Here is an 11,676-nt window from a genome sequence, read left to right on the forward strand (position 1 = left end):
AACTGTCGACAAGAGTGTATCTCCTTCCTTATCAGTATAAAAATGTCACCTTGATTCTTCTCGTTCCTGCTGCATCCATTGTTAAGGGAGAGCAAGATATCTCGACGGTGAAGAAGCAAATCATTGAAAACGTTCCTGAATGGCAGGAATCTTTACTCGCGTTAAACAAGCTGAGGGAAGATGCCGATTCAGAAAAGAGTCGGGCGAAACGGGGTGTGGAAAAGCCCGAGAAAGACGTGGAAATATGCATCATGACGAAGAACAAGGTTTGGAGGTTTGGGGTGGTAACTGTCGACGGAAAGAGCTTTACATGGCTCTGGAGAAAGCCAACGAAACCCTTCTCGACGCCACGGATGCCGTCGAAAGATTCAGCAACAGGTACTAACTAAACTATTTTTGGATACCCGAAACTCTCGAATACTACCACTTACTATTTTTGGATACCCGAAACCTGAAACCCGCAAAATAAAATATATAAAATAATAACAAGCTGTTTTGTTAGTAATCTTTGATACCTTACATGTAATGAGATCGTTGAAGATTCGTTATGGGATAAAAAAATATATATATATAATTTATGAAAAGACAAAAATTGAAATGGATAAATTGAAAAATATGACGTGTGAACCAGTCAGATTTGACAAGAGAAACGACAAAGTACTAAATTATTTTGGTAAACTCCGATTTCAATTTAATGAATGACCGTACGGACTTCGAGATGAATTCGTCGTCTCCATGACCCTCAAAGACAAACTTTTGAAATAGTAAAAGACTCTTCGCGTCTGAAAAGGTCATCATCACCACCAACCGCTTTAATTTATTACAATTTTAATTATAATATTAGTTTCAAAGAAGCGACATTGATTAGTTATTGATGAAAAAACAACTAATTGCGCTAATAACAATATTTACACAATGTACAATTTTCCCCCACTTATATACATAGGCTTGGAATTTCAGAGATAAGGATTGACGTGGGAGGAGTAGTCTCTGATGCCGGCTCCTTCCCAACCCATCCACTCCTCCCACATGTCGTAATCTGGATCGTTCATTCCCGTGAACCCTTCGTCCGCCCCTCCATCGAACGCCTCGAATTCCTCCGCCTCCTCCATTTGTCCCCTTATTTGCCTCATCACAATCTTCAAGCAACCAAGATACACATATATTATTACAACCTTCAAACAGTTTATGTTTTAATCTCCTGTTGATGTTTTTGTCTTGTCATTAGGTAAAAACATTTATCCTCATGGTTAATTATAACACGATAAACACGTTTCTTCACAGAAATTCTTCAACTAATCAGGCTTTGAGGAGAAAAAACAATTACACACAATGATTTGTTGTGGGGCCTATTAATGATCCGAAATCTGGGTTATGATCTAAAACATGAATCCAAAAGTCCGATTAATAAACACATACATCGTAAGCTTCATTGATGGTCTGAAACTGTACACCGCAGTTGCTTCCTCTGCATACATCGGGATGATACTGCGAGAGAAAGGGGAACAGAAAACACAACCCAGAACACAAATTAATGGAATCATTCGATCGAATCAGGCGAATCTATGAATAAATTCTTGAGATTCGAAGGAACCCAGAAAACCTAATCGACCAAAGTTTTGATCTTTCGTTCCTCTTTCCGAGTGGGTAAACTACGATCGATCTGATTGTTCATGGGATTCTCACCTTCAACGCCAGTTGTCTGAAAGCTTTCTTGACCTCGTATTCCGAAGCATCGGGTCGGATCTTGAGTGTATGGTACGGATCCATCACGGAAGACGACGAAGAAGAAGAATAAGAACAGGAGACTCTTGTCCTGTTGAGCATCTTCGTGTTCTTCCTTCTGCTCCTGAATCGAAACGATGAAGAAGACGCCGATGATGAAGATGAACCCGGAAAACCCGAGAACCCGTTTGCTCCAATCGTCAAAGCAGTCGTCATTTTTTTTTTCCTGGAAATTTTTGAAGCAAGATTCTTTTTTTTTTTTTTGGTTGTAATAATGGATTGGATTGTGGATAAACAACGGGGGCTGTATATATAGAAACCGGAGATATGGATAGTGATGAAAAAGTAACGTCCTTATCCGTAAAGCAACCGATTTTTTAGGGAATATTATAAAAATAAATTTTTTTTTAAAATAAACATTTTTTTTTTTTTGCGATGACCGAGTCTGGACTTTTGTATGGTATACCGTATTAACGCATGTGAAAGAGTGGTAAATTATGAATATCTGGTGCCTGAAAATTCCATATCGTAGAAAACGCAAACGTATTTTTAGGACATTTACGATAAGATCATATTTGGGGTTGCATATGCATATTTAATAATAAAAAAATAATAATAATAATAACAGATTACAATATATTTTTTCATATTTAGGACATTTATAATAGATCATCTGTCTTTTTTCATATTTAGGACATTCATAATAGATAAATCTGTTTTTAGGTGGATGCACAATAGGAAAAATATATTAATGTAATTATGTTGAGGTAAAAACTCTTCGGGGCCCATAATGGGCCGATAACAAATCTGGGCCTAGCATAAGGCAACGCAAGGTGAGTCCAGTTAGGCTTTTGGCTCTTGTTACGCGCAGATTTGGCGCGTGAGAGTCACAGACACAAATTCTCTGGACAATTTTTAAAGAAAGTAGAAAATCAGGCGCGTGGACTTCTCAACGCTTTTTTTTTTTTTTTTAGAATCTAGAATTTGGCTCAGTTCTAATATAAAATACCCACTATATTATTCTAAATTTAAAAAGAAAAAATCGCCTACATAATAATAGAAAAGTTGGGAAAAGAAAGATGTTGAAAAATGCATAAATAAAAAGATTAAAAAAACACCAATTAAGGGATTTGAAACCTTTCTTGGAAATTTAATCAATCCATTAATGAACCTTTATGAAATCTGAAGATTCTGAACCGTATTTAATAAATATTTCAAATATATCATCTGCATTCAATCTGAAGATCTTGTATCTATAGATCTCTTTCCATTCTTAATCATTTCTAGAATTGTTATAAATATTTTTTTTTGATAGGCAGGTATAAATATTATTGTGATATAACTACAAATAACCTAATTTCAATATATATTTTACTAATATAAAACGCATGTAAATTTCAAACTATTAGATATTTATTTTGTTTTGGCGTCTTTCAACTTCAGAAGAAAAAATAATAATCGGACGTGGACAAAGTCATAGTCAATCAAACATATATGAAAGGGAGAATATTAAAAATAATATTTTGGAAATACTTTTAATAATTCCTTCTTTCCAAAATGAAATAAAAATTGGAAGAATATTCCCATCACACATTTGAAGCTCCTCCGAATTATTATTATTATTATTATTATTATTATAAGGTTGTCTGAAATCAATTCTCCAGGATAAATCCAGAGCCTTACAACAGTGTAGATTCTGGATCAACCTTCAACTCAATGCTCTCGGTTTCATGTACAAATTCACTTCTTTTGTTCTTCAATATATATATATATATATATATATATATATATATATATATATATTTTGCATAGAAACTAATTAAAGATAAGCCCTCATGCTCCTAATAACCTGTGATGAACTCTTGTGGATATGACTTGTAACTCACATAACCGCTACAACACTAAATCAACATCACAACTATTTTTAGAAAAACCATTAATTGGGACGAGACAACATAACAAATAGTATGAAAACAAATCGAATAACATATGCTTAAAAATAATGATTTTAATATATTTAGTTACTCTTCTTTTTTGTGGTTAGATGTATATTAAATAATAATATCAAGAGAGATTATTACATGTCTTGTTTTCAGCCCGACTTTGAGTTCCAAATTGAGAAAGTAAATATGAATTCTAATCACATGGTTTGTTTCCGATTTTGGGATTAGTTTGGATCTCGATTCATAACTTCCGATTATCCAAAAATAAATATCGAGGGACAATTTCCATATATATATGAAATTGTTTTTTGGGTAAAGTTTTTATCCAGGTGGATTCGAACTCGGGTGAGAAGATTCTTATCATTTTGCATATATATATATATATATATATATATATATATGAATTTGCATTTGTTCTTTGTGGAATAAAGGTAAAAAAAGACAGATTCCTCCATGTCAATTGGGGCCATTCTCTTATAGACTATACGGGCACGACTCATCTTTCTTTCTTGTTTGTTCTTTTCGTTACTCCAAATTCACGTTGTTTTCATTCATCAAACGATGGCCCCTCTCTCTCTCTTCCAAAATAGAGATCAATATCTATCTTATGTATTTTTATGACGAAATATATTTTGATTTTGATTTGGGATATGATCATGCAAGTGTGTTAATACAATAGGTGATGCAACTAGAGAAACTTACCCAACTAGTGTTATTCGATGATGGCATAAATTATGGGACTAATTACATATTTATATTCTCTTAAACTATTTGGACAAAAGGCGAGATTAAGATGCTAAAAAAATTCTTGTAACGACAATTAGTGAATATTTGTTAATTTAATCTTTTTTAATCTGTTTTTTTTTTTTAATCTCTTGCAAATATCTTGGGCTTTTGTTAGTTGGGTCTTGATCTCTTTTCAATTAGGCTTTAGATTCCCACTTCTCGGCCCATGTATTTCGTACCATTTAATGTCAAATACGGATGTGTACGGACTCGGTCCATATTCTATATTTGTGGACCAACGTGGTATGGTCAGTAGTAACAGATGGAAAATTTAGTTTTGTGATTATTATCCTTGCTTTATTTTTTTTAAAATTTATTCACATTTCATTTATATATTCATAAACCTCAATATTTACTTTATCTAGCGCGACCAAATTCTTTTGGTTTAAAAAGGAAAACGTAATTTTATTACATTAAAAACTCAAGAAATATGAAAACACACAAATCATAAACTTATTATATGATCACACTCATACATTGCTTAGTAAACTTTCACCAAAAACAGAGTACCAAAAGGTCAACACCCCAAGCATACATTATCATCATATCTTTCACACTTCAGTCAACCTCTTCAATCTTGGGACCTGCCGAACCACCGGACCCGGACCCGCCTGAGCCGCCATTCGTCGGCATACCTCGGGCCGCACCAGCTCCGGCCCCACCGTACATCTTCGAGATTATCGGGTTGCAGATTCCTTCCAACTCTTTTAACTTGTACTCGAACTCATCAACTTCAGCCAACTGATTCCTGTCGATCCACTCGATCGTTTCATCGATCGCCTTCTCGATATTCTGCTTATCCGCAGGATCCATCTTCTCCGCGAATTTCTCGTCCCTCACGGTGTTCCTCATGTTGTATGCGTAATTCTCGAGCGAGTTCTTGGCCTCGACCTTCTTCTTCACCTCCTCATCCTCCGCCTTGTACTTCTCCGCCTCTTGAACCAATTTCTCGATCTCTTCCTTGCTCAGTCTCCCTTTGTCGTTCGTGATCGTGATCTGGTTCTTCACACCAGCGGTCTTGTCCTCGGCCGACACGTTCAGAATGCCATTAGCGTCGATGTCGAAGCAGACACTGACCTGGGGGACGCCACGTGGCGCAGGAGGAATGCCCTTGAGCTCGAATATTCCCAGGAGGTTGTTGTCTTTGGTTCTTGCGCGTTCTCCTTCATACACTTGGATCAGAACACTCGTCTGGTTGTCTGAATACGTCGAGAACACTTGCTCTTTCTTGCAGGGAATGGTAGTGTTCCTCGGGATCAGAACAGTCATCACTCCACCTGCTGTCTCGATTCCGAGGCTCAGAGGTGTGACGTCGAGAAGAAGTAGATCTTGAACCTTTTGGCTTCCTTCGCCTGTAAGAATGGCGGCCTGGACAGCAGCTCCATAGGCGACAGCTTCATCAGGGTTTATGCTCTTGCAGAGCTCCTTGCCGTTGAAGAAATCTCGTCGACCCTCCGACAAGAACCACCTCATGAACACGGCTCTTGTCGATTTTCGAGTCTTGAAGGACTTTCTCGACAGGATCCATGCATTTCCTGAAGAGATCCATGTTCATCTCCTCGAACCTCGCCCTCGTGATCGTCGAGTAGAAATCAACTCCCTCGTGCAAGGAATCGATCTCGATGCTCGTCTGCGTGGTGGAAGAGAGCGCCCTCTTCGCTCTCTCGCATGCAGTCCTCAGCCTCCTTAAAGCCCTAGCGTTTCCACTGATATCCTTCTTGTGTTTCCTCTTGAACTCTGCAACGAAATGGTTCACAAGCCTGTTGTCGAAATCTTCACCTCCCAAGTGGGTGTCTCCCGCCGTAGCTTTCACCTCGAACACGCCTTCTTCGATCGTCAACAGCGAAACATCGAATGTTCCACCGCCCAGATCGAAAATCAGAACATTCCTCTCGCCGGATTTTGTCCCTTTCTTGTCCAACCCATACGCAATCGCCGCCGCTGTCGGCTCGTTGATTATCCTCAGAACGTTGAGCCCTGCGATTGCTCCGGCGTCCTTCGTCGCCTGTCTCTGCGAGTCGTTGAAGTAAGCTGGCACCGTTACGACAGCGTTTTTAACGGCGTTACCGAGGAAGGCTTCTGCAACTTCCCTCATCTTCGTCAACACCATTGAAGATATCTCCTCTGGAGCAAACTGCTTCTCTTCGCCCTTGTACTTGACCACGATCATGGGTTTGTCGCCGGGACCGGAAACAACCTTAAACGGCCAGTGTTTCATGTCGCTCTGGACGGATGGGTCGGAGAATCTCCGGCCAATGAGACGCTTGGCGTCGAAGACAGTGTTCTGAGGGTTCATCGCCACCTGGTTCTTCGCAGCATCTCCGATTAGCCTTTCCGTGTCGGTGAAGGCCACGTACGACGGCGTCGTACGGTTGCCTTGGTCGTTGGGGATGATCTCAACACGATCGTTCATCCACACTCCGACACAACTGTATGTCGTGCCCAGATCGATGCCGATCGCCTTATCTGCTTTTGTCGCCATCCGTGCAAAAAATCAAACCTTTCCAGAAAAAAAAAACAGAATCTGGATGCTGATTCCACTGAAAGCTACTCTAAGAATCTCTGATTCAAGTCGCAGTCGTTACCGATTTCTGTGTTTTCTCTTCTGTCGGATGTGTAATCCGAGAGGATGGAAAGGTGTATATATATGCGTTAGATAGATATAATCAGATATCTCGAGAGACATTGTGTAGAAGCCGCTACGGAGATACAGAAAAATGGAGAGACGGGACAAGAAGTACCAGAGATTTCTAGATTTCGCCGGCGCTCGGAGGGTAATGATATTTTCTCCGGCAGATTTTTGCCAAGTGTCCCTTTGCTAGATTTCTAGATGAGTCAAACTATAAGCCCATTCCGGCCCATATAAGAAGCCCAATATAACACTGCCAATACGGGCATATAGTTCAGGCCCATTAAGGCCCAATATACAAGCCTTTTCCTTTTTGTGTCGTCTTCCCCCCCGTGTGATCCGACGCTCGGTTTGACGAGAAAGCCATGAGAGAGGCGAAGAAGAAGAAGAAGAAATCGGAAACTACCATTGCTGTATTCGGTGATGGTTCGGTATCAGGTTCACGAGCATTTTCCGTTTACTTGGTTTCTGGGTTATTCCTGGTTGTTGGATTCTGGGTGGCCCATCATGTCTACGCCGCCGATCTCATATCCAATCCATCTTTCACTCTCCTTCTCATCTGGGTTCGTTTTGTCGTTGATTTTTTCAAGTTCTTGAGCTAATCGTTCAGTTATTTTGTCCTGATTCGATGTTTTTCCTCTTCAGAGTATTGAATTTCCGGTTGTGGTAATCGCCTACAGCTTGTTCCGACGAGACGCAGATGAATGCCCAGTGAGTTTTCTTTAATTTCTGAATTTTCTTTTTATTTCATGGAACTTAAGAGGAAAGAAAAGGAAGCAACTTTATCGTTTCTCTCGTGCTCATAATGAGTTTTTGTCCTTCCTTTCCAGTATTGGAGAGCTGCTGCGCGAAGCGTTGTAGGGTTAGTGACTGGTTAGTCATTCAGCTTCATTAGAGTTTATCCATCGACATCATGATTACGGTTATAATTTATTCATTTGTGCAATGGATTTGGGTTCACATGAAAATTCAAGTTGCTTAGCCAGAACCAAAGTTTGACCATGTTCAGTCTCGCTCATCTTTACTCTTGGCCATAGCTTCTGAAGGATTATTCTGCACTTTGTCTGGTTCGGTTCCATGATTGATTCATCTGTATATTAGATAGATATCATCAACCATTCAGAACTTTTGAAGGGTTGGAAAGATTGATGAATTTGTCCAAGCCTCTGTCGTGTTTTTGATTGTAGGGGCTCTGATAAACGCTTCAGGAGCAATTGCTTTGGGCGCACCTGTTGGCTTGCAGTATGTTCCTTTAAGACCTTGTTTCTCAACGTCTTCATATATTACTGAAATCAGGAATGCTCTTCAAACAAAACAAATTCTTCAGCCCGATAACGATTTGCTCAGTTTCTTCGAAATTGTTGATGATTTGGACCTCCTCGATCATATTACCATGTCTCTGCGGTATACTGATACAGTGTTTGCCTGCCCCATGCATGCAGATATCTATGGAAAACCATTAATTGGTCTTTTCTAATGTCTGTTTTCACGGTAGGCTCCCCAGCTGAAATTCTTGCCAACAGCGGTCTCGATAACATCTCTGATGCGTAAATATTGACAGAAGTTCCAGGACATCCCTTAGATTGTGTCTGATTGTTTTGCTTCTCACAGTTTGTTCCAGCAGCTGCAGTTTTTGGTGCATCATGGGCAGATTGGCATCGTGCCTATGCATGTATGAAGTAAGTCATAAACTTTGTATCAGAATTCACACACCATATTCGTTGTGATCCCACAGCTGCAAAACCCATCTGATAATAGAGCTTAAAATGTGTCAGCCATTGATCCCTAGATTTGTTCCTTCAGACCAACTGCAAGTAGAGAATATATGATCGTTGTTCCGGCCTATGGAGCTATCATTGGAGCATGGTTTGGAGCTTGGCCTATGCCACTCGACTGGGAAAGGCCATGGCAGGTATATATCTCTCCATTACTGATATGCATTGAGCCTTTCCTTGCCCATTATTTATCCTTTGCTCATGACCATTCTCTTGATTAATTAGCCATATGGTTTGATCAGAAAGAACTTCTGAGCATGTGGCTAACCTTTGCATGACGATATATCCGCGCAGGAATGGCCCGTATGTGTGAGTTATGGAGCTATTGTCGGCTATGCATTCGGACAGCTGGTTTCCTTGGTTTTGATTCTTCTCGAGAAGAGACGACTGAACAGGAAGCGGGATTAGTCTGTTTGTTTACTGTCCAAAGTTTTGTAGATCACATTTTCATGGAGCACGAGTTTAAGTTCACCATTGATGTTCTTTCGCCTATCCCCTGTCTATTTCAGTTGTTGTACTGAAAGAAATGATCTTGACTTACCATTATCACCCGCCTGTCAAGAAACAGATGTACAAACACTGAACATTCATTACAAAGATCTTAGGTTCCATTCAAACAAGCTTAACAGTGGAACAGAGGTTACAGATCCTTGGTCATAGGAGCCAAGGTTGTAGAAACAGACAAGAAAAAGGAAGAGACTTTTTTTTTTGTTTTCTCGGGTGACTGATGTTAGTGGGAACCATGTCGATTCTGTTACATGTAATGTCATGTAAAGGAAAAGGGTTGGTGCAATATGAGGAGACAGAGAGATTGGGAAAACTTTGTAATAAGTTGTAATCATGAAATGTTTTGAAACAAAGGAATTTGATTGGACCCAAATCTGTTTCCTTGATTGCTGTTTCTAGTGGCAAACAATACAAGAACCGATCAAAAGCAAAATGTACCAACTTGCTCGATTTAAAAAAATTATACCCCAAAGACAAGTTCCTTCATTTTTTTTTTAAAAAAAAATCTTTTTTTTTCTTCATGTTTTACAGCTATTTGGAATTATTATTTACCAGCTTTCTTATCAATACACTGTTTACAAAAAAGAAAGATCCATTTGGGGTATGTTTAATGTAATTCATTCTTTATACGCCATTTATTAATAGCGTTTTATTTAGAAAAAAAAAAGACTAAACTTTTTAATTTTGACAAAAAAAACATCAGAATTCAAGATTTATGTACGATTTTGGCATTAGTAAAACAAACTGATATGAATCCGAATCATGGGATATACAGGTGGGAAAAGATTTTTAAATTTGGTGTACCCAACACCTAGGAAAAATGGATATACATATCATAGAAGCAGCTTAATAATATTGGAATGAAATGTGAAAATATTTGGCGTGTAACTGTGAGAAAAATCATGTGAAGGAACAGCATGTGAATGAGAAATAAAAAGAGAGGGGAGTGGGGTCATATTATATATATATATATATACACACATACATACATATACATACATATATGTATATATATATTACGATAAGTTTGTGACAGTTAGATTCCCTTGAAAGGTGAGGAGTCCCTTCTTGTAGATGAAAGCCGATCACAAACCCAAACCACTCTTTATGTATACATTGTATTTAATTACCATTTTCCTTTACGTGTTCTCTTTTTAAATTAATTAAAAATATTATATACGCATCTTTATGGATGATCGCTCCATATATAAATCCTATATCTTAGATATCTCATCTTATAGATGTGGCATCTCATTAGATTTTATTTTACTAACATGTAGTGGAATCTTATATTGTGGAAATGATATATAGTTATTTTTACTAGTTGGTGCATTTTATCCCATGTTAAGACAATTGACGCAGCATATATATATATATATATAGCCGACACGTTCAGAATGCCATTAGCGTCGATGTCGAAGCAGACACTGACCTGGGGGACGCCACGTGGCGCAGGAGGAATGCCCTTGAGCTCGAATATTCCCAGGAGGTTGTTGTCTTTGGTTCTTGCGCGTTCTCCTTCATACACTTGGATCAGAACACTCGTCTGGTTGTCTGAATACGTCGAGAACACTTGCTCTTTCTTGCAGGGAATGGTAGTGTTCCTCGGGATCAGAACAGTCATCACTCCACCTGCTGTCTCGATTCCGAGGCTCAGAGGTGTGACGTCGAGAAGAAGTAGATCTTGAACCTTTTGGCTTCCTTCGCCTGTAAGAATGGCGGCCTGGACAGCAGCTCCATAGGCGACAGCTTCATCAGGGTTTATGCTCTTGCAGAGCTCCTTGCCGTTGAAGAAATCTCGTCGACCCTCCGACAAGAACCACCTCATGAACACGGCTCTTGTCGATTTTCGAGTCTTGAAGGACTTTCTCGACAGGATCCATGCATTTCCTGAAGAGATCCATGTTCATCTCCTCGAACCTCGCCCTCGTGATCGTCGAGTAGAAATCAACTCCCTCGTGCAAGGAATCGATCTCGATGCTCGTCTGCGTGGTGGAAGAGAGCGCCCTCTTCGCTCTCTCGCATGCAGTCCTCAGCCTCCTTAAAGCCCTAGCGTTTCCACTGATATCCTTCTTGTGTTTCCTCTTGAACTCTGCAACGAAATGGTTCACAAGCCTGTTGTCGAAATCTTCACCTCCCAAGTGGGTGTCTCCCGCCGTAGCTTTCACCTCGAACACGCCTTCTTCGATCGTCAACAGCGAAACATCGAATGTTCCACCGCCCAGATCGAAAATCAGAACATTCCTCTCGCCGGATTTTGTCCCTTTCTTGTCCAAACCATACGCAATCGCCGCCGCTGTCGGCTCCGTGT

General features: G+C 39.6%; 5 protein-coding genes across 7 annotated transcripts in view; 2 read left to right on the plus strand and 3 right to left on the minus strand.

Annotated features, from left to right (window-relative positions):
- LOC104813307 overlaps positions 1–389 on the plus strand; it is a 2,829-nt gene extending 2,440 nt beyond the window's left edge. Inside the window, 1 exon segment of the mRNA XM_019202355.1 lies at positions 16–389. Coding sequence (XP_019057900.1) covers positions 16–389 — 374 coding nt within the window.
- Positions 390–797: 408 nt separating this feature from the next.
- On the minus strand, positions 798–2,007 carry LOC104812418 (chaperone protein dnaJ 8, chloroplastic). Its single transcript, XM_010539552.1, has 3 exons — positions 1,687–2,007; positions 1,420–1,488; positions 798–1,139 (listed from the first exon to the last, which is right to left on the minus strand). The coding sequence occupies exons 1-3, from the start codon at positions 1,939–1,941 to the stop codon at positions 957–959; spliced, it is 507 nt and encodes a 168-aa protein (XP_010537854.1). The 5' UTR covers positions 1,942–2,007; the 3' UTR covers positions 798–956.
- A 2,838-nt stretch (positions 2,008–4,845) lies between these two features.
- On the minus strand, positions 4,846–7,233 carry LOC104812420 (heat shock 70 kDa protein 5). The gene is given in 2 exon segments (XM_010539557.2): positions 4,846–5,898; positions 5,900–7,233. Coding segments are annotated over 2 exon segments (1,923 nt in total). The 5' UTR covers positions 6,937–7,233; the 3' UTR covers positions 4,846–5,012.
- Positions 7,234–7,408: 175 nt separating this feature from the next.
- LOC104812419 (phosphatidylinositol-glycan biosynthesis class F protein) lies at positions 7,409–9,478 on the plus strand. Of its 3 annotated transcripts, none has more exons than XM_010539554.2 (8): positions 7,409–7,646; positions 7,729–7,794; positions 7,914–7,956; positions 8,271–8,325; positions 8,526–8,574; positions 8,695–8,762; positions 8,887–8,995; positions 9,101–9,191. In XM_010539554.2, exons 1-8 carry the CDS (start codon positions 7,449–7,451, stop codon positions 9,134–9,136), a joined length of 624 nt encoding a protein of 207 aa, XP_010537856.1. In that variant the 5' UTR covers positions 7,409–7,448; the 3' UTR covers positions 9,137–9,191. The 3 variants fall into 3 exon arrangements, with proteins under 3 accessions (XP_010537856.1, XP_010537858.1, XP_010537855.1); XM_010539556.2 differs by having other exon boundaries at positions 9,084–9,176; XM_010539553.2 differs by having other exon boundaries at positions 7,413–7,646; positions 9,153–9,478.
- Positions 9,359–11,193, minus strand: LOC104813308 (heat shock 70 kDa protein 5-like). Its single transcript, XM_010540874.1, has 2 exons — positions 10,798–11,193; positions 9,359–9,412 (listed from the first exon to the last, which is right to left on the minus strand). Exons 1-2 carry the CDS (start codon positions 11,191–11,193, stop codon positions 9,359–9,361), a joined length of 450 nt encoding a protein of 149 aa, XP_010539176.1.
- Positions 11,194–11,676: the final 483 nt, after the last annotated feature.

Source organism: Tarenaya hassleriana, unplaced genomic scaffold (assembly GCF_000463585.1).
Source record: "Tarenaya hassleriana unplaced genomic scaffold, ASM46358v1 Cleome2, whole genome shotgun sequence".
Classification (NCBI taxonomy): Eukaryota; Viridiplantae; Streptophyta; class Magnoliopsida; order Brassicales; family Cleomaceae; genus Tarenaya; species Tarenaya hassleriana.

Bases quoted from the DNA above. Each gene is read 5' to 3' on its own strand.
- LOC104812418 (XM_010539552.1), bottom strand. From the start codon at position 1,941: ATGACGACTGCTTTGACGATTGGAGCAAACGGGTTCTCGGGTTTTCCG. The intron at 1,489-1,686 runs GTGAGAATCCCA...TTTCTCTCGCAG, and splicing joins TCAGACAACTGGCGTTGAAG to TATCATCCCGATGTATGCAG. The intron at 1,140-1,419 runs GTATGTGTTTAT...GGTTGCTTGAAG, and splicing joins CCATCAATGAAGCTTACGAT to ATTGTGATGAGGCAAATAAG.
- LOC104812419 (XM_010539553.2), top strand. From the start codon at position 7,449: ATGAGAGAGGCGAAGAAGAAGAAGAAGAAATCGGAAACTACCATTGCT. The intron at 7,795-7,913 runs GTGAGTTTTCTT...CTTCCTTTCCAG, and splicing joins GAGACGCAGATGAATGCCCA to TATTGGAGAGCTGCTGCGCG. The intron at 8,575-8,694 runs GTAGGCTCCCCA...TGCTTCTCACAG, and splicing joins TTCTAATGTCTGTTTTCACG to TTTGTTCCAGCAGCTGCAGT.
- LOC104813308 (XM_010540874.1), bottom strand. From the start codon at position 11,193: ATGAGGTGGTTCTTGTCGGAGGGTCGACGAGATTTCTTCAACGGCAAG. The intron at 9,413-10,797 runs GTCAGTGTCTGC...GTTTCTTGACAG, and splicing joins CGCCACGTGGCGTCCCCCAG to GCGGGTGATAATGGTAAGTC.